Source organism: Balaenoptera acutorostrata, chromosome 10 (genome assembly GCF_949987535.1).
Source record: "Balaenoptera acutorostrata chromosome 10, mBalAcu1.1, whole genome shotgun sequence".
NCBI classification, from domain to species: Eukaryota; Metazoa; Chordata; class Mammalia; order Artiodactyla; family Balaenopteridae; genus Balaenoptera; species Balaenoptera acutorostrata.
Window position 1 is genome coordinate 81,837,971 of NC_080073.1, and position 20,388 is coordinate 81,858,358.

The 20,388-nt window shown below is 43.5% G+C and overlaps 1 protein-coding gene across 7 annotated transcripts in view; it reads right to left on the reverse strand.

Annotated features, from left to right (window-relative positions):
* PKHD1 (PKHD1 ciliary IPT domain containing fibrocystin/polyductin) overlaps positions 1-20,388 on the reverse strand; it is a 456,842-nt gene that overhangs the window by 424,217 nt on the left and 12,237 nt on the right. For all 7 annotated transcript variants that reach the window (XM_057555319.1, XM_057555317.1, XM_057555318.1 and 4 more), the window contains exons 6-18: positions 20,319-20,376; positions 16,613-16,691; positions 14,376-14,450; positions 13,322-13,386; positions 12,000-12,039; positions 11,075-11,145; positions 9,653-9,754; positions 8,757-8,852; positions 5,415-5,556; positions 3,270-3,384; positions 1,997-2,275; positions 816-905; positions 500-590 (exon numbers count right to left, since the gene is read on the reverse strand). In XM_057555319.1, coding sequence (XP_057411302.1) covers positions 500-590; positions 816-905; positions 1,997-2,275; positions 3,270-3,384; positions 5,415-5,556; positions 8,757-8,852; positions 9,653-9,754; positions 11,075-11,145; positions 12,000-12,039; positions 13,322-13,386; positions 14,376-14,450; positions 16,613-16,691; positions 20,319-20,376 — 1,303 coding nt within the window. The remainder of the gene's footprint in view (positions 1-499; positions 591-815; positions 906-1,996; positions 2,276-3,269; positions 3,385-5,414; positions 5,557-8,756; positions 8,853-9,652; positions 9,755-11,074; positions 11,146-11,999; positions 12,040-13,321; positions 13,387-14,375; positions 14,451-16,612; positions 16,692-20,318; positions 20,377-20,388) is intronic.

Consider the following 20,388-nt stretch of genomic DNA (forward strand, 5'->3'; position numbering starts at 1 on the left):
AAACTATTGAGAAGCAAGCAGGTAAAGAGTGTTGACTGTAACTTAGTTCACCTTAGTATTTTTAAAACATACCCTCACATTTTTAGAATTTGTTAGATTACTGTCTTATGTATAATTCCTTTACTTGAGACGCAATTTGAATTAAACAAGATTTGCACTGTTTTGCTGTTTCCCTGCTATGTCTGTTGCCCGCTTCCCACTGTACGGCATGAGACACAGGTCCTCATTCCAGCTCCCCAGCACCCTTGGTTTCTAACTCTGCTCCACCTGACAGCTCGGGAGGGATGCCTTTTCTTTCTCTGATTCCCACACCAAACAGCTCCCTCCCAAGCACTCAGTGTCTGAATCCAGTTGCCATATTTTCATTTGACTCTTAACAGAGTCACCTGGGAGAGGAAATGAAGATTGTTCCCCTTTGACAGAAAAAAAAGAAGAGAAAGAAAGAAAGAAGACAAGGAGGAAAAAAGAGGGTCGGAATTTGTCAAACCAGAGATCATACCTTGTTCGAATCCCAGCCGGAGTAGGATGTTCGCTGAAAGGGGTTCCAGTTTGCATTTAACTGCAAGTAACTCCTCAAGGGCTGTTTGAATCTGTTAAAAAGAAAAACAGGGAATTCCCTGGAGGTCTAGTGGTTAGGACTCGGCACTCTCACAGCCGAGGGCCCAGGTTCGATCCCTGACGGGGGAACTAAGATCCCACAAGCCACACAGTGTGGCCAAAAAAAGAAAGAAAGAAAAACAACCAGGAGTTCCTACCATGAGCAGAAAGACCACCTTTACTTCCCCCACCTCTGCTTAAGTGAAGAAGGTTCCCACCTGATGGGCCGTGGCATTTGCAGGGATTGGCTGGCTAGAGACATTGTCCCAGGTAAGGAAGAAGTTCCCTGTGCCAGACACCATCAGCATCTGAAAAGTCAAGAGGGACGGGATTAAAGAACATGTGCTCATTGAACCAGGGAGACAACCTAGAAACACAGGACACACCTCCCTGGCTTGCTATTTCCTTTTTATTACAATTTCAATTGTTAAACTCACTATCTTCTAGAACTATCTGGAGAACACAAGTGTCATCATGTAATGAAAACTTTTCTTGGAAGAATATACATGTCTATCTCCCCATTGATGCCTGCCCCCCTCCTTCTCTTTAGAATGTGACACCTAAATGTCACCACTGAAGGGCCCACTCTCAGCCCTTCTCACCGAGCTCCCTCCCAGGGGTGGCCTGGGAGGGAGAAGCAGCCCCATGCGTGTCACACCCTCTCAGAGGCTGATTCAGCCGCTGCTTTGCTTCCACTGCATTCCCTGCTGGGCACATCACACTCTTGTAATGGGGTGACACCCATCATCTTATATTACTTGTTTTCTCCTTTGTTCTGTGGTTCTTTATCTGCATGTTTTACTATTACACCGTAAGCTTTAAGAGGCACAGTCCATATTGAGTCACCCTTGTACACCAAAAAGTGGACAACAAAAAGTACACCAAACACAACATGGTAAATCAACTATATTTCAATTTAAAAAAAGAAAGCACACCAAACTTGTTCAACCAAAATATGGGGCACAACCAAGAGACCCAAAGGCCCTGACCCTTACAAAGCAGACTTAGAAAACACACTACAGGGAAATAGGACCCGAATGGGTCAAAAAGCTATGAAATCTCGTATGTGTACGCTCACAGGCATGCATACATGGGTGTGGGTGTTAGGATGACCTTATCTCCTCTCTGGGGAATATGTTTCCAAAGGAAGATTTACCAGGAACTTAAATTCCTGAAACTAAGTCCATAAATCAGGGCATCTCAACAACAAGACTTTGCATTTTTTGTAAAGTCCTCTCAAGCCTATTGGATGGATACCCTATCTCTTTGGCAGCAGAGTTAGCACCACGGCTCAAGTCTCCTGGCTCCCAGCCAGCGATCCTTCCACTAGGCGGGACTATATTCATTGCAGAGTTCACCCCCTGAACCTAACCCCATGGGACAGGGAAGACACGGAGACCTGGATTTCCGGAAGTCTCTGGGCCCGGGCTTGGATCTGATGCTTCTCCCGGAGGTACGTGCTGACCACCTCGGGATTCAGCCAGGTGTTATGGATCTGGACACCAATTCTCAGCCCGCTGCTGGGGGCTCTCCCTCGATGCTCTGCTTCCAGGTAGTACCTAGCTCCCCCGAGCAGCTCCAGCTTGGGGCTCTTCTGTTGCCAGGTCTCTTCACTCCCATTCTGCTCCCAGGAGTCAAACCAGTCAGCAGTGCCCACTGTGATGGAGGCCACTTTCACCTGCACCCCAAGCAACACATCAGGACCAGCACTATGAAGCTTCTGGGTCTCTCTTTTTCAAACAGCAAGTGTCTAGACAGCTACTTAACAGGGATTTGGGGGCTGGTCTGCCTTTTCCAACAAGTTAGGACCTGTGCCTGTGTATGTTTCTCCAGCCGTTCTTCTCTCTCTCTTTCTCAATTACATAGTATTCAGATGAGGCTGGATGGTCCATGTTCAGAGCTGAAACAGACAACCTGAAACCCTAGCTTTACATGATGCTGTGGGTAAAGTTGTATGAAGTCCTCTGAGAAACCTAAATGTTACTTGACTGCATCAAAATCTATGATGTTTCTCTAGCCAACTACCAAAGCAATTTCATAGAAGTATATTCATCATTTGAGATGAAATACTGTGTTTCTTTGTCAATGGCACTAGTTAATTTAGGCTGTTTGTTAAAACACTTTTTCTTATCCTTCAAAGCTGATCAGAAATTTCCTGCATAAAACTAACTACATCCCTACCCAGAATTAGTGGTAAAGATGCAAGTTTTGGAGTCAGACAAATCTTGGTTTGAATTCTTAATATGACTCTTATTATCCCAGTGGCCCTGGATTGGCCATACAATCCTTCTAAGCCTCATTGCCCTTATCTGGAAAACAGAGATAAAGAGACATAGCTCACAAGATGCTGTGAAGGTTAGAAACAAGGTGTATAACAGCTGTAGCATAATGCCCAGCTTACAGTAAGACCTCAATAAACATGCCAACACATTCAGCCAAGCCCTTTTTCAACAATTAAAATCATGTCAATTATATCTCAATTTTTTAAAAAAACTTTAATAAAAAAATAAACCCCCCACACACAAAAAAACAAAACGTTAAAAATCTCTGGTTGCTTAATGGCATGTTACAACTATCAGTAGAACATGAGAGCTTTCATTGTGATTATTTGTTTTTTTTCAGGAGTTAAGGACTGGGGACCAGAAGAAGGAAAACGAGATGGAGGTGTATACCTTGGTCCTCGGGTCCTCCGACTGACTGAAATACAGGGAAGCCTGGTTGTCAGCCTGGATCCAGAAAGTGTAATTATTTGTCTCTGGGGCCACAAAGAACCCACTGAGCCGCGCTCTGGAAAGCAGAGGAACACAGAGAAAGAAGTGAGGGCAACCAAGTCCGGAATCACCGACCCAAAAAATGGTGCCCTTGGACCTTGTTTGTCTTTATGGTAATGAGGAGGAAACACTTGGCTCTTGTGTCATGTATTTGGCCAAAGCCCTCTGGATGCAGTTTTTCCTGTGGTGCTTGCCTGGCTCAGTATCTCAGCCCATCTCTTTGCACTGGCACAACTCCCTGAGCAGTCCTGTCGTCTTTGGGAAAGTCGTAGTCGCAGCGTAGGTTTGCCTGGAGGCTTAGCTGAGATAACTCACCTAACACAGCCAGTGCAGAGCCTGGTGCATGGTAGGAACTCAATCAATAGTAAATATTATTCTCATTATTACAAATAAAGAGAGATCACCAATCAGAGTTTGCGCTGATTTGGTCTAGATACCAAGAATACCAAGAATCTTTTCTGTTAATAGTTTTGAAAGTAACTATGTAAAGGTCCATCGTTATCATAATTTTTCAATCAATAAATATTTCAGTTTTTTCATTTAAAAATTTTGAATTTTATAGAAACGAATGGCAGAAAGAATGGAAAGAGTTACTGTCTGGTTTGTGGCTCCTCGAAATGGCAATTAGAGACACATACCCTACAGGTCATACCAGACAGTCCAAATGTTCTTTTGTCTTTTGAGGTGGCCTGACTCTCCTTGACACTCCTGCACACACTGAATATAGCTGAAAGGTTTTCCTTTGAACATTATTGATGAGCCTCAAAAACTATGACAAAGACGCAGTACTAGGTGCTACAAAATATATATATATATATATATATATATATAGGAGCTCCAGTGGCGCAATCGGTTAGCGCGTGGTACATATATATATATATATATATATATATATATATAGCCACTTTAAAACCATGTATACTGGTGGTTAGATATCTAATTAGTATGGCTTCCAAGACAACAGAAACTCTACTCTGTTCAGATTTCCTTCCCTACTTGGTTTTTTCAATGTCTGAAATTCCCTGAACAGAGAACAAAGCCTTCCATTTCATAATTGAATTGAAGTTTTAAATAGCCAAGGGACTTCTCTGGCAGTCCAGTGGTTAAGACTCCGTGCTTCCACTGCAGGGGGGCACGGGTTCAGTCCCTGACTGGGGAACTAAGATCCCTCATACGTGCGGCACGGCCAAAAAGAAAAAAAGAAAGAAAGAAAAAGTTCAATAAAATGGCCAAATCCTTGAAAGAGGTCACAGGTTGGCTGGAATTCACACTCAGGAGTCATGACCAACCTCTCTGAGAAGAGTTTCAAAAGGAGAAGAGATCCATCACACCTAAAGGATTCAGTCACCTGAATCCACACCTTAGAGCACACTGTGTCTCCACAATTCTCTAACTTTCTATATTTTTAAGCCCACATTAAAATCTGAGAAATTTTGGCCACATCCTTGAAGTGATTAAAAAGACAAAACTAAACCAAGCAGGAAAAACTTTATCACACTGCAGTCACCACTACATAAAACAATGTCTCCAGAGCCCACTGGAGTTTCCCCTGCTATTATACCAGCCATCTGGTTGACCTTTGGCACTGGATAATTGTTCCCACAGAACTGTTGGCTGCCCAGCCTCTGCTCCCTCATATGCCCAAAGGGCAAATTCTCGAGTCTTTCTTTAGTATCATCCAGATATTAGTTTCACCTCTTAACCACATTCCTGCGGCAAGTTTTGCCCTGCTCTCTACCAAGCTTCCTAGACTACCCGGCTCAATGTTCTGATGAATAGTCCTCCCCAAAACAGAGTTCAAACTAAGCTGTAGAAAATATAAATTTTACCTATTGATCAAGATTTAGTGTGTACCCATAAAGGGCCTGTGGTCCACAAGCATAACCAACACCAGCTGAGAACAGCGGTCAAACTTTGTTGCTGTTGAATTAGTAGATATTTTAAATTTTCTCCTGGAAATCTCATTGCTTACTTACCTGTCTCCTAGCCTCACCTAGGCCAGTAGAGACACTTGTGATATGGACCCCCACTTTTCCTACAACATACCTGAAAGGTTGCCCTTGCTTTGACCAAAATCCAAACGGAGAGCTGGCATTAGGGACAATCTGCCATCTGTACCCAGGGGTGGCTTCTGTCAGGTCAAAGCCCTCAGCCGCGTCTCCAACTTCAAAGAGAAGCCCTCGATTGCCTGTAAGACATGTAAGCCTCATAAACATCAGAGGGCATTTCTCCCCCAAGCAGGGGAACTGCTTTACTACAGATTACAGAGTGAAGATGATCCAGAACTATCTAGAAGGTGAGTCAACTGAGACACAGATGGAGTAGCCATGTGAGATGTTCTATAGATAATACAAATGTTCTAGAAAGTGGAAACTACTGCTTGATGTAGGATTTAAGCTCTTGGAAAGAGAGACTTGACAAGGAGCGGTAAGGGGAAATATTCTCAGAGGACCAGAAAAGACGAAGGAGCTCTTTTTAATGGGAGTGTCTGGATACGAGAAAATGTGAAAGAGCAAATGAAGGCTCGTGAAGCCAGGACTGGACTTCAGTCTCTTTTAATGTTCAGTTCAGCTTGGGAATTCTATTCCCTAAAACCCTGGGTCCCAGAAATTTGGCAATCCTTAAATTTTTCACAGGTCATGGCCTCAATTTGTAGCCATGGAGCAAATCACGTGACAGGCTGCTATTACATAACATTCTAAATGATGTCGTACTTATTCATTTGTGTTTTATATTAAACAAACCCTGAGACCGAAGGCATATGTGCAATCAATATTGGCTACTAATTGGGGTGAGGGTAAAAGCTCTGGAATCACACATGGGTGCGTTCAGAGTCCAGCTCTGCCACTTAGTCGATGTGTAGCTTTGAGCCAATTGCTTCATGCCTTCGTTTTCTCCTTCATCAAAATGGGGCCAATAGTAAACAGAGATACTGCACTAAAGACTAAGGGAGCTGAGCTATATGTCAATTATATCACAGTAAAGCTGGGGAGAGAAATAAAGTCAGTTTGACAATTCTGGGGGGGAAAAGACTAAGGGAGTTTAAAATATATACACAAAGAGCCTGAAATATAGTAAGTACTCAATAAAGGATAGCTAGGGTAGTTATTATTATTTTAAACTACTGTTATTCCTTGTTAAATCCTAAGAAGGGAAAACAGATAAGGAATGAGCATAAAAATAAGAGCATATTTTAACATACTATTTGAGGTTTCTTAACCTCAGCAGTATTGATATTTGGGGCTGGGTAACTCCGTTGTGAGGGCTGTCCTGTGCATTGAAGGATGTTTAGCAGCACTTCCAGCCTCTACCCACTAGAGGGCAGTAGCACCACCATCCCAGGTGTAAGGACCAAACATTTCCAAGTGCCCCCTGCAGGCCATTGAGAACCACTGCAGTACATGATCCTTTGTCCTTCTCTTACGAACACAAGTCCGTGTGCCCAACACAGTGAGGCCAAACAATACCAAAACTTCGGAGTCTGGAGCAGAGGAAGGTTTATTGCAGGGCCTTGCAAGGAGAGGGGTGGCTCATGCCTTAAAAAAAAAAAAACCCAAACTCCCCGAAAGCCTTCGGCAAAGCCCTTTTATAGGAAAGGTGAGGGAGGGGCGCGGTTATTTATTGCAAACTACTTGGTGTCAGATCCTTTGTTCTTGAAGTCAGGTCACGGTCAAGTAACGATGTTCCTGTACATCTCTACCAAACAAATGTTATTCTTTGTTCTGACAAGAAAGGGCAAGGTCCCAAGGCTCAACCTTCTCCCTCCAAGGTCCAAGCCCGGGCTAGGAGGAGGGGGCCCTTTGGCGGGCTGGTTACCAGAAGGGTTCGTCCAGCACCCAGCCCGGCTGACGAGGCAGCTCTCAGCTGGCGGCACCCTCAGGGCCAGGTCCCCAGACCCCGCCCAGCCATCACCACTGAGGGAGCCAGACGCCCAGGACCCAGCCGGCCCTCAGGCTCCTAAGGCTGCCCAAACGGGGGCCGGGGTCCTCAGACTGGGACCCCTGGAGACTGCCACTGTCATTAGGTCACAGAGGTGGGGAGAGGGGAGAGGTTCGCTGCCGCCTCAAGGCCTGGGCCCGGCCAGCGCGCGGCCGAGGCGAGGGCTCTGGAACCCTGCCGGACACAGTCCTCAGCCTGCCCCGGGGCCCCCCAGCTCACCCACCGGCCCGAGGCCACAGGGCCTGGAGGGCCCCAGGGACAATGCCGAGAACCGCCTCTCACCGCGCTCTGCCCCACGGACCACCACGAGACCCGCCGCTGGCAAGACCAGACCTCTCACTGCCTCGCACTAATGGTCTCGCATTAAGGTCTCGCGATAATGCTCACCTGCTAACAGCTGCGCGCCCGCCCCGCCCCATCACACTTCCACGGAAGAAATTTCAAAAGCGCTTCAGAAAGGACGTTATCAACCATCAAGAAAAGCTGTGTTCAGGAAATTCCTCTACCGCAACGCCAGTAGGCGCCCTCTTTCCTGACTCTGGAAACGCATTCTCTCCATTACTTGCTTCATACAGTAGTTTTGTTTCCTTGGATGGGAGCTTTCCCTGAGTAAAAACCGCAGATCGGGAACCTGGAGAATTCCCAGCTAAAGCTTTGCATGTGTTTTCACACCTGAATGGCCTTTCTTTAGAAAGGTTTCTCCCCTGATGAGATTCAGATGAGCTCCCTGCCTGTGGATTAACACTGAAGACAGCCCTTGCGGGGCACATAGGGCTCCCAACTGGCAGCCTGTGATTCAGGCTGCCCAACACGCCAACTGCCCTTCGTCCCTAACTAAGCCTGAGCTTCTGTTCTAACGCTTTCCAGAAGAGTGCTCCCGCGGTGCACTTGCAGTCTGCAGCCGTGGAGTAGAAGGTTTAAACAAACACAGAAGGCCAGGTGGAACCTGTCCCCTTGCCCCCTCCATTTCTGCCCACTTCAGGGGTAACCTAGTGGCCCCATCACAATACATCTCTACTTTTCAGAGTAGCAGACAGTGCCCACAGGGGAGAAGAAACAACATTTAAATGCACCCCATTGTACCCCACCCTCCGCCTCGTCTAAAGCTGTCCTATGAACATAGAAGACATGGTCTGAAGCTCTGTCTTCTTAAATAGTGGGCAGGAGGGCAACTGACCCAGAGGATGGAGGGGCGGCTCAGGGGTTTCCACCAGTCACTATAGCAACATCTTGATGGCAGTTAGGCTTCCTGGATCATGGTTTCCACTGAACCGCATTGGTCATTCTGCTGGCTGGGGCTAGGAGTGCAGGGTGTTGCTAAGCATCTGAGTAAAGCTAAGAGCCTCTCTGAAATGAAAGCTCTGACTCAGGACCCAGGACTCACTGAGCAGCCAGTCAAACAGCTGAGACTGACCACATATCATAGACCAGCCGTGGAGACTTCCTTACCTGCCTGAGGAGCAGAGAGTTTTGCACCTTTACCTGGAGCTCCGGTGGTGCACTCAATCCTCCTGGGAGACACATGTCTAATATCACACAGGATGCCTGAGGGGAACATTTAAATTAGATACAGATGTCAATATCAATGGAGATATAGATGTGGCAGGACAGAGGACCACACTGAGGTAGACAGGCTCCTGTTCCAAGGCAAAGGGCCAGAAGTGGAGAGTAGAGAGAAAGTTGTCACCTCAATGGAAGGAGGCAAGAAAGGGGGAGTGCAGAGCAGTGGAACACGGGGCTGCTCACAATAATCAGGAAGAAAATGCCTTGCCATGTCGTTCACTGGAGATGAATTGAGCTGGGGAGAGGAACTGACAGGAGAGTGTGAGGACATTTTCCTGCATCCTTGGTGTCACCAACTAGAGGAGCATCCCACTAGGCAGAACAAAAGGTTCTAGACATGTTCTCCACGAAAGGGTTTGCTAAGGGGGCACTCCAGAAGAATCTGCATAGCAAAAGCCTGCCCATTCTTACTTATTCAGACAGAGCTAAGGGGAGGGAGAGGGGCCGCCTTTTAGAAGGAGTAGACCTTTGTGAAGACGCAGCTGTGCTTTTCCTTCTCTTCCCTCCCGAGATGGGGACACCTGAGGGACTTGCCCATGAGTTGTGTGTGTGTCTGAAGCAGGACACCCTATTTCTGTTACATGTTTGCCAAGCTGCAGGACCAAAACACCCCCCAACCCCTGCAGCCTCAAACACAGGTCAAAGACCTCAGAACAGGGTCCCATGATGAGTCGGAAGAGGCAAATATTGCTTCCCCCCATCCTCTCCAGGCCGTAAGAGATACATAATCTCCTATGGCATTTAAATCTATGAACTCTTCTCAGCCATTTCAACTTAGTTACCTGCAATGGTAACCTGGGCAGGATTGTCAAAGAAGTCCCCTGTAATTGTGATGTCTGTTCTTCCCCCAAGGCTCCCAGTTTCTGGAAACACAGATAGTATTTCTGCAAGAGGGAAAAAAAAGTAAGCTTCCAGATATAAACCAGGATGTGAGCCAGATAATAATATAATCATAGAAGCTATCCATAATTTATTTCTTACTTTAACTTTCTAAGACCAGCAACAGTTGTAATTTTTTCTAGTAATAGTCATTTAAAAGTGCATATAATAAGAAAAGGATTCACATATAACAATATGGATAATAATATATATTATACAGGATCAATATTTGAAAGGAATGGGAAATGCAGTCACTCATGCTATCAGCAAAAGTCCCTGCGTACCATGATGCTTTCTTAGGAACTCTGTCTCCTGACCTCAAGGACTCTGTTTACACATCACAGAACAGTAGGTTACACTTTATGGAGGAATCAACTCTGGATGCACCAGGCAAGGTCTCAATTTACCCATATGAGTCTGCAATTCGCTCTAAGCAAAAGAATGAGTTACACTGTCATATGCCACAAATCCCCAAGAATTTAACTTTTTCTGATCCTTCCCCCTCCTATGATCAAACTCTGAGAGTTCTAAGTTTCATCCCCGCAAGGGGAATGAGTAATCGTGTTCTCTGATAAACTGAAGGTACAAAGAGGCTAATTATGAATGGTTACCACTTCAAAATAAAACCAAGGGTCAAAATTCAGCTTTGACAGAGGTAGGCTACCTAGAGAGTGAATGGCATTGGCCCCATGACTTAGGAAATTTCTTGCACTTTTGGCAAAGGTAGACTCTGCTGCCTCTGGAATCTGAGCTAACCTCACAGACATTTTTAAAGTGGTTCTGGGACTGTATTCAAGCTGAGAATCTAGCACTCATATTTAGTAGCCAGCTTTCTACTACTGGACTGAGTTCATGATTTCATGCAAGTTTCCAGTTTTCAGATTTTTTTTGTATGAAGATTTACTCATCAGATAGGAATACACAAACTTAGCATCTGTATCAGCAAGTCATAAATTGTTGAATGAATGCTCAGAGATGAGACGTTAAAATAACTGCAAAGATGTGCTTTAGATTTTTCAGTGCCATCTCTTTTCTGTTACTTTTTTAGAACATAAAACAAGGATGACTCCCCTTTCTTTTATTGTCTATATCCCTAGACTTTGTATAAAAATCTATGATCAAGCCTCTTTTAATATAGCAACGAAAGTGGACACTCACACAAGCAACCTATTCTCATACAAAACCAAAGGGCTATCCATGACTTCAGGGACAGCTTCAGGTGTTAATGGTCATAGAGAAATGGCCAGAAAGAAGGGACGGAGGGTTCAAGATCCAGAGCCGAGTGAGGGGAGGGGTGAGAAATACACAATGAAGGGAAATGGTACCTGAATACGTCTGGTACAAGAAAAGGTCCTGCTTAGCACTGACCAGCCATGCATCCTTGTGTACCATTGACCTTCAAAAAGACAAAATTGTGTTTTGGATGAAAACTGCATCTGGGATTACATTTTTTAAATTGATTGCCTGAAAGGAAGATCACTAACTTTAGTGATCTTTAAAGCTGTTCAGATACCAGCTCCCTTTGATGACTAGAGAATACGAATGGGGCAAAGTTTGTTTTCTGATCTAGAAAATTATATGGGAATAATAATACTTACTTTACAGAGTGTGACTAGCGTTAAATGGAATAATGAATGTGAAAGGACCTGGTATGGAGCTGGCCTGTGGAAGATACTCAATAGATATTAGTTTTAGTCTTTCCTAAAAGAGAGACAGCGACAGAGAGAGACAAAGAGCAAATCTCTCTACTTTGGGCTGTGTCACTATCTTCACAATGAAATTAATATCAGCTAGACAATGCCCTTTTCAGGAAAACACTGACAAAGTACATAGTGTCAGAGCATGAGGTAAGGCAAGCAGAAATCCAGAATCCTAATTGATCTCTCCAAAGCGCTATGAAATTTGGACGCTTTCCATCTTGAAGAAGGCATTTCCTGGAATGATACAAAGCATTTTATGGAACTGTACTGTTTTAAATTTCCAGTATTATGAAATTATTTAAGAAGTAATTCCCCAAATTCTGTACCATTATCACACTGAAACATTTACATTGCTTCAGGATGAGTGCATAGGACACAATTATATTCACCCAGGTAAAAAAAAAAATCAAGTGGATATGTGGGGTTTTATTACACTACTCTATTTGGGTACATTTAAAATTTTCCATTATAAAAGGTTAAAGAAGCTAAGCAAGACAAAAGAGTAGATAGTGTAAGATAAAGATAAATTTGCTTCCTCCCAGTTACTTACTTTCCTTTGTTAAATACTGAGAAACTAACATTCTGGGAGCCTGTAACAAAAAGAAAGAGACATTAATACAGGAACCTGCACAAACTGCCTGGACCAGGTCACTGCTACCATAAACCCAAGGACTCTGGCGATCACCAAGGTACTACCCACACCTTAATTTCTTTAACAGTGCCCAAAATAAACACGTTCCAGACTCACACCATCTGTGATGGTGACTTCTAACCATAAAAGGATAAATGTAGAAGCACAGAGCAGGTAAGAGCAGGCTTGGAGTTAGACCAAGCATGATAAATCCTGCTCCACTGGTTACTAGGTCCAACTTTCTCACCTGTAAAGCAAAAACAATTCCACCAGCCTCCAGGTTTATACATGAGGATTAATTTAGTTTATATTTAAGTTGCTTCATGTAGTGTCTCTCAGGGAGTTCTCAGCAAATGGCAGTTATTACTATCATCCTCAGGAGAACCAATTCTTTTTTTTTTTCATCTTTATTAGAGTATAATTGCTTTACAATGTTGTGTTAGTTTCTGCTGTATAACAAAGTGAATCAGCTATATGTATACATATATCCCCGTATCCCCTCCCACTTGAGCCTCCCTCCCACCCTCCGTATCCCACCCCTCTAGGTCATCACAAAGCATTGAGCTGATCTCCTGTGCTATGCAGCAGCTTCCCACTAGCTATTTATTTTACATTTGGTAGTGTATATATGTCCATGCCACTCTCTCACTTTGTCCCAGCTTCCACTTCACCCCTGTGTCCTCAAGTCCATTCTCTACGTCTGTGTCCTTATTCCTGCCCTGCCACTAGGTTCACCAGTACCGTCTTTTTTAGATTACATATACATGCGTTAGCATACGGTATTTGTTTTTCTCTTTCTAACTTACTTCACTCTGTATGACAGACTCTAGGTCCATCCAACTCACTACAAATAACTCAATTTCGTTCATTTTTATGGCTGAGTAATATTCCATTGCATATATGTGCCACATCTTCTTTATCCATTCGTCTGTTGATGGGCATTTAGGTTGCTTCCATGTCCTGGCTATTGTAAATAGTGCTGCAATGAACATTGTGGTACATGACTCTTTTTGAATTATGGTTTTCTCAGGGTATATGCCTAGTAGTGGGATTGCTGGGTCATATGGTAATTCTATTTTTAGTTTTTTAAGGAACCTCCATGCTGTTCTTCATAGTGGCTGTACCAATTTACACTCCCACCAACAGTGCAGGAGGGTTCCCTTTTAGGAGAACCAATTCTTGAAATCGTTTTTTTCCAACACAGAGAAAGACTTTAAAATTCTGTTACTTCTCAAACAGACCAATGTAGTTGCCTTCCACACGGCACTGCAGAGTCCCAAGACCGTGGTCTTCCTGAATAGGATAGCTAGGGAAAGAACCAAAAAAAGTAAGAGGTAAGAATTACCAGACAATTCAGTTCAGAAGCTCTGGCTCTTTAGCCAGGAAAGAAAATAAATAAATTAAATAAAATAAAACAAAACTGTAACTAGAGTTATCATCAATACATATGCTACCAGTCAAACACACAAAATTTTGCCTACTCCTAATCTCCATTGGGTCCTTTCTTTCCAAAATCTATTTTATACAAGGACAGCAAGATCCTTATCCCCCCCAAAAAAATCTATTAGCAAATGTGAACTGAAACAGGACAATTCTGAGCAATCAAATGTAAGAAACCAGGAAGAAACCATATTATAGAATTTGGCTCTACTAAACGCTAGTCCTAAAAGCTAAGCCATAGGGTATAGAAGGTTAATCCACTCAGTCCAGAGGGAAGTGAAAATCCAACAAAATGTTGGTTATCTGAACTACAAGCACATAGACACTCATTTTCTAAATTTTCCTTGTAATAAATAAATAACTGAATATTGAAAAGTTAGTTGTTTTCTCTCTGGCTAGTCGTTACAGTATAGTGGTTAAGAGGATGAACTTTGGAGGCTAGTTAGTGGGCCCAGGTTGAAACCTGAGCTCTACCACTTGCTCTTTGTGAGACATTGGACAAGTCACTTAACCTCTCTGTGCCTTGGTTTCCTCATCTGTAAAGTGAGACTAATAACCGTATGTACTCACAAGGTTATTATCTGCCTTAAATGTGAAACCGTTAGTGCAGTAAGCACTTAGTAAGTATCAGCTATTTGTTTTCAAGAAAGCTTTCAGAACCCACTTCAAGTTGCATTGTGAATCAATTACTGTGTCTTTTCTAGGAAGTCTAAAGATGAGGCAGTCAACAGTTATGGGTGATTTATATTAAAAATAGATGTGTCTGTGTGTGTGTGTGTGTGTGTGTGTGTGTGTGTGTGTTATGCCCATGTGGGAGAACCTAAAAGCATACATGTTGGCAAGAAAGGCACTCACCGGCATCCTGTCTGTCTGTTTACAAGAGAACAAGGAGTGACCCATTTGTCTCCCTGAGCTTCCAACATCAATGGGCTGGATACAAAATAGAAACAACAGACACAAGTCAAGAGTGAATGCTCTCAACAAACATTCTTGGAAAAACCCAGAGGAAGAGGAAACACTGTTATGAACATTCATCTCTGAACTTATGGGGCATTAATGCAGGTGACTGGGGACTGTCCCCCAAGGAGACGCTAAATCAGACCCTCAGCCCAAGAGCAGGGTGCATAACACTGGTCTGTGGCCCACACTTTCACACCACAGAGGGAGCACTGCCCCTTTCCTGAAAAATCTTCATCATCTCCTCCTTGGCTATACTGGGTTCACACAGAGCCATGGAGGAGTTTGTGTCTTTGTTCCCCCTTGCAAAGGCTGTATCCCAGACCAAGGCTGTGATGGGACCAAGTACTGAATATGGCATATCGTCAAGGATGTACTTGGGGCTTCAGTCCTCCACAGGAAGAGTAATTTCCGTTCAAGACAAGTTGATTAGAGTAAGTCCTCTACATACAAACGAGTTCCTTTCCAAGAGCGCATCCGTAAATCCAATTTGTTCTTAAATCCAACAAAGTTAGCCTAGGTACCCAACTAACACAATCAGCTGTATAGTACTGTACTATAATACTTTTATAATACTTATCACACAAATAATACATAAAAAACAAACACAAAAAATAAAGAAAATGTTTTTAATCTTACAGTACAGTACCTTGAAAAGTACAGTAGTCCAGTACAACAGCTGGCATACAGGGGCTGGCATCGAGTTAACAGGCAAGAAGAGTTACTGACTGGAGGAAGGAGAGGAGGTGGGAGATGGTAGAGCTGAAGGATTGTCAGCAATAGGAGACGGAGGGCAAGCTGCAATTTCACTCACGCCTGACGTTGATGGCACAGGTTCTGGTTCCTTGCTGGAACCAGATGCACGTTCGCATCTTTGAAAGCTCACAACTTGAAGGTTCATATGTAGGGGATTTACTGTATTTTTTTATTTTATTTTTTGGCTTCACCATGTGGCTTACAGGATCGTAGTTCCCCAACCAGGGATCCAACCAGGGCCACAGCAGTGAAAGTGCTGAGTCCTAACAACTGGACCACTGGGGAATTCCCTGGCCATTATTTTATGCCAGAAATGTAGATCCTGAAAGTTTGTCAAATCATGTTCTTTTCAACTAGAACAGAATCAAAGGTTTGGAGCAGAACATGAGGAGCCCCCCATTCTGTCCAAGGGGTGGAGGAAATATCAGACACAGAATGTAGCATCTCTCAACAGAGCATCGAATGAAGTTGTGGTCCTTCTACCCTATAAATCCTCACTATAATTGCTTCATACGTTGAGTAACCACAGTTCCTTCCCACAAACACCTCAACTTCAACACTTTCCATCCTGTGTTCCCCTTTCCCTGGCAAGGATGATTTACTAGTACCACTTTCCACTTTAAAAGTCTCCAATGAAAAAAGTCATGTTGGCATCCTAATCATTCCCAGAAAACACTAAAAACTCAATGGCTTTCACAAATAACATATGATGTCACTCATATGTGGAATCTAAAATATGACACAAGTGAACTTATCTACGAAACAGAAACAGACTCACAGACATAAAGAGCAGACTTGTGGTTGCCGAAGGGGAGGAGAGGTGGGAGAGGGAAGGATTGGGAGTTTGGGATTAGCAGAATCACTTTGCTGTACAGCAGAAATTAACACAATATTGTAAATCAACTATACTTCAAAAAAATAAATCTTAAAAATAACTCAATGGCTTTCAGTACCTGTTCCACATTTTCCTCTGATCACACCAACAGAAATTCTATATACACAAATGTATAACAAACAAGGATGTTATAGTGGTCTTTTGTGTTCACACATCGTTATAAAGAATTTATTTCAGCCTGAGAAACAAGAGGGAGAAGGGGAAGAATCAAGAAAGAAAATCCACAGATGCAATTACAGTACAACTCACACTGTGCCCAGAATGACTAGTTGTCAGTAAATAAATGGACCAACTTAATCGACCAGTCGCAATTACATTAGCCAAGTTTGTTGAAGCCCAGCTCATGAGGGACCGTAAACTGCAAAGAGGAAAAGAGGAATTCCGTGCCAGCTGCTTACAATTTATTGTTATGGGGGAAGCTGGTCTCAGGAATCAATCCAGCATATCTGTAACTAGTTGAACACAGAAACAAGCACACGCTTACCTATGAACGTACTCAGCATCAAAATCAAAGGTTTCCGACCTTCCAGTGATAATCCAGCCATACACATGTATAAGGTTTCCTGTTTGAAAAATATTTTTTTCAATTAATCTACTTAGCTCACACTCTAAATATATAATGTAAACTGTATTTCTCTTTTGTTACCTCTACTCAAAATGGCCAAGCTGGTCATGACTCAGAATATTAATACATTTTTATAAACGGTACAACAGGAAAGGATCACCAAGTATAATCCATTCATCGATATTAAATATCAAAGAGGCAAAAATAATGAATCATTGCCATTGTGGACTTATTCATGTATGTATGGAGCACAGAAGGAATATCAGGGCTTCTTCACAGTCCCAGGAAGGGAGGCAGGGAGGGGCCAATTTAAACACACTGCCGGGGCTTCCCTGGTGGCGCAGTGGTTGAGAATCTGCCTGCCAATGCAGGGGACACGGGTTCAAGCCCTGGTCTGGGAAGATCCCACATGCCGCGGAGCAACTAGGCCCGTGAGCCACAATTACTGAGCCTGCGCGTTTGGAGCCTGTGCCCCGCAACAAGAGAGGCCACGATAGTGAGAGGCCCGCGCACCGCGATGAAGAGTGGCCCCCACTCGCCACAACTAGAGAAAGCCCTCGCACTGAAACGAAGACCCAACGCAGCCAAAAATAAATAATAAATAAATAAATAAAATTAAAAAAAAAATAAACACACTGCCTTGTTCCACTCTCTTGGCTGTGTGTAGACCATCCACCCACATGGGATTTAAAAATAATATTCTTTGGGGGTGCTCCATGCTTCATGAGACTTTCCTCTGGACACATGTGATAAGAGGAAGCTCATATCACACGATCTGGATAGATATTCAAAGATACTAAACTTCTTTCCGTATCTCAGAGTACAAAAGATGAATGTCATGGATGAATCAAACAGACAGGAAGTCAGAAAGAAGGGCACGAGAGAGCAACAGAGTTATGGCTTAAAGGATGGGCCACTGCACATGCAATTAATTCAACAAATATGCTCATGTTCAAAGATCAGGCAAAATGGGGATCTGCCTTGTCCACGGATAAATGGATGACTTCCACTGCTGGGTCTCCTCTATGCAATGTGTAGGGATTCCCATTGGGTAGCAAGTTTTTCCTTGATACTCGCCTCTTTTGAGTTCATAAAAATGGGGGTGCAGGCATCAACAACCCCCTTTCATCAAGGGGAACTCTCAGCATTACCCCCACCTTCTCTGCTCAGAGGATCTGGGAAAGAAATCTAGAGTAGGCCCTTATCAGAAAGAGTTTGGGGCCCATACCTGATGCTACATGAGTTGCTTTCCTCCAGAGTTGAAAAACACCTAAATTCAGTTCCGCGGAAATGCATAAAGCAAGGTTTTAAGCAAACACACCAGAGCAAGTTAAAGTTCACCACACAACCCCACAACATGGAAGTGTGTGCCTTCCAAGTAATTACGGAATTTAACCATCAAGGCTGTGCTCTTCCAGCATCACAACACTGAGAGGTAAGAGAGGTGTTGGTTAATGAGGCAAAACCTCACAAATAGAAGAGAAGAGGGCATCTTTGGGGCTCATGAGGTCACTGAAATCAGAGGACTTTGGGTCTCCTCATGGCTACACTTCAGGCCACGAAAGAACATGAGCAAGAAGTAATGCTTCCCTACATACTGTGCATGAGTTTTATTAATAGGAAGTGACTTTTATCTGCAGTCATTGGATGACTGGCCCTAAAACAGTGGAAACCTTCCAGGAAGTATGGCAGACACTTGACCAGAGAGCGGGTAGAAAGAGAGGAAATTCAGTGACTTAGACAAAGGTTGTGGAACTGGCAGAAGCCCAGAGTCTGAAGGTCTCGGCTACTGTTGCCAGCTAGCAAAATAATTCTTCATTTTACTAGGGCTAACCGATGGATTTCCTGGCTTTGGCAGGCATGATTTCTACAACTGATGGGCACAATTTTACAAACGAATAACAGGTTATAGAAACTAGGAATTCCTGGGAGTTTTTGTTTTGTTTCTAAACAAAGAAGCCCAACAAACAGCAGCTGACAAATGGCTAAGCCAGACCGTGTGCTGGGCGGGGAGGGGGGATTCCGCGTCACAGTGGAGGACTGTTAACCACATATGGGAATTCAGCTGCTCACAAAACATCTCTCCTGTCTCTGCCACCTCCCCCATCTCCCTGTCTGCTACTCTGGGCAGGCTTCCCAAAGGAGATGAGACTAATCGTCTGGAAAGTGATTTCAAAGATGCAGCCGTGTGGATCCTGCCCGGAGGGACCACTCCAACCAGCCCAGCCACCAATCGTTCTCCCCGAAGGTGGAGGAGACAGTGTGCAGAACTCAAACTGGGTGGGAGAAATGGGCTTGACAGATCTGGGCGCCAGCTGATGCCCCATGTCACACCTCTCACAGCGGGCTTTCCTCCTCAACCCTCACCCTAACAAGGTTTCTGCCATCCGAACGGGAGTTTTCTAACAACACCAGAGCAGGGGGGGACAAAATGACGGCATGTGACTTTCACAGACCACAACTCTTTTTAATAAAACATGATCACGTCTTGATTATTCAGACGAATGGAAAGGAACAGATCTGTGAATAACAGGCCTTAATAAGACAAGGCCGAATTCATATTGTTCAGGTTGTAATTTAAATACACACATACATCATCTGTGTCTATACACACACACATACACACACACACCAAAAGTACAGACACTTTTCAGTGACTCAGAGATTCATTTTGACATTCTTGAACAGTTCGAAACGACTAGATCAGTTTATGCATTGAGATGCAACCACATGTAAAAATTGAGCAACTTGTATCCCCATACTTATACCATCTGGAAACCCTGAACAAATAAAACCTGAAAGTGATGTAGGAATTTGTCAAGAATCAGACAGCAAATTATATGTGATCCCAGCTCTGTTTACTACTTAGTTTTAAGTAAGTGTTTCTTAGTTGCAACTCCTTCTTTTACAACCACCCTCCCAGCGTTCTCTCTCTTCTCTTCTGTCCTCCTAGTCTCTGCATGTAAGTGTGCTCTCTAACTCATAAACAAACCCCCAGGATCAGGACCAGGGTTAATGGCCTTCCAAGTGGTACCCAACTTGGCTCAACACAAAATAAAATGTAAGGTACATGGGCCCACTCTGGATTCTGACTGTCTTCGTTCAAATCTCAGCTGCACCACTCATTATGACTTTAGGCAAATAACTTAACCTTTTGGTACCTCCTTTCCTCACCTCCAAAATGGAAATAATAATAGTTCCTATATCATCAGGTGTTGTGAGGATCTAATGAGATAACATAAATAATAAAGCTTAGAACAGAACCTGACTCCCAGGAAGGGCCAGTAAAGGTTTGTTATTATGTGGATAATTATAAAGTTAGGAGTGACGATGATGTCTATATTCTCCATTCTCCAGCAACACCTGGTTTGATTTTGCTGGCCTCTTTTTCTTTTCATGTTAAGATTCCTTTGGTTATCAGTGAAGTAATAGAGCAAAAGTGCCCAGAGGTGAAACCAAACCAGGTTAAAAATAAACCAGAGATTGATGCTTATTTTCAAAACAGCATCAGAGAAGCAGTTAAAATTTTCTATTTATAGAAACCATCCACCTGGGTAGAAGAGTTTGCAATAAGCTTCAGCAAAGGGATTTATATTTATTGCTATCTTAATAGGAGATTTCTTACCTGGAACTCCACTTGGTGGATTAACTTGGTAAACAATGGGTGTCTGTGCCCTGGAAAACTGTTTAGAAAG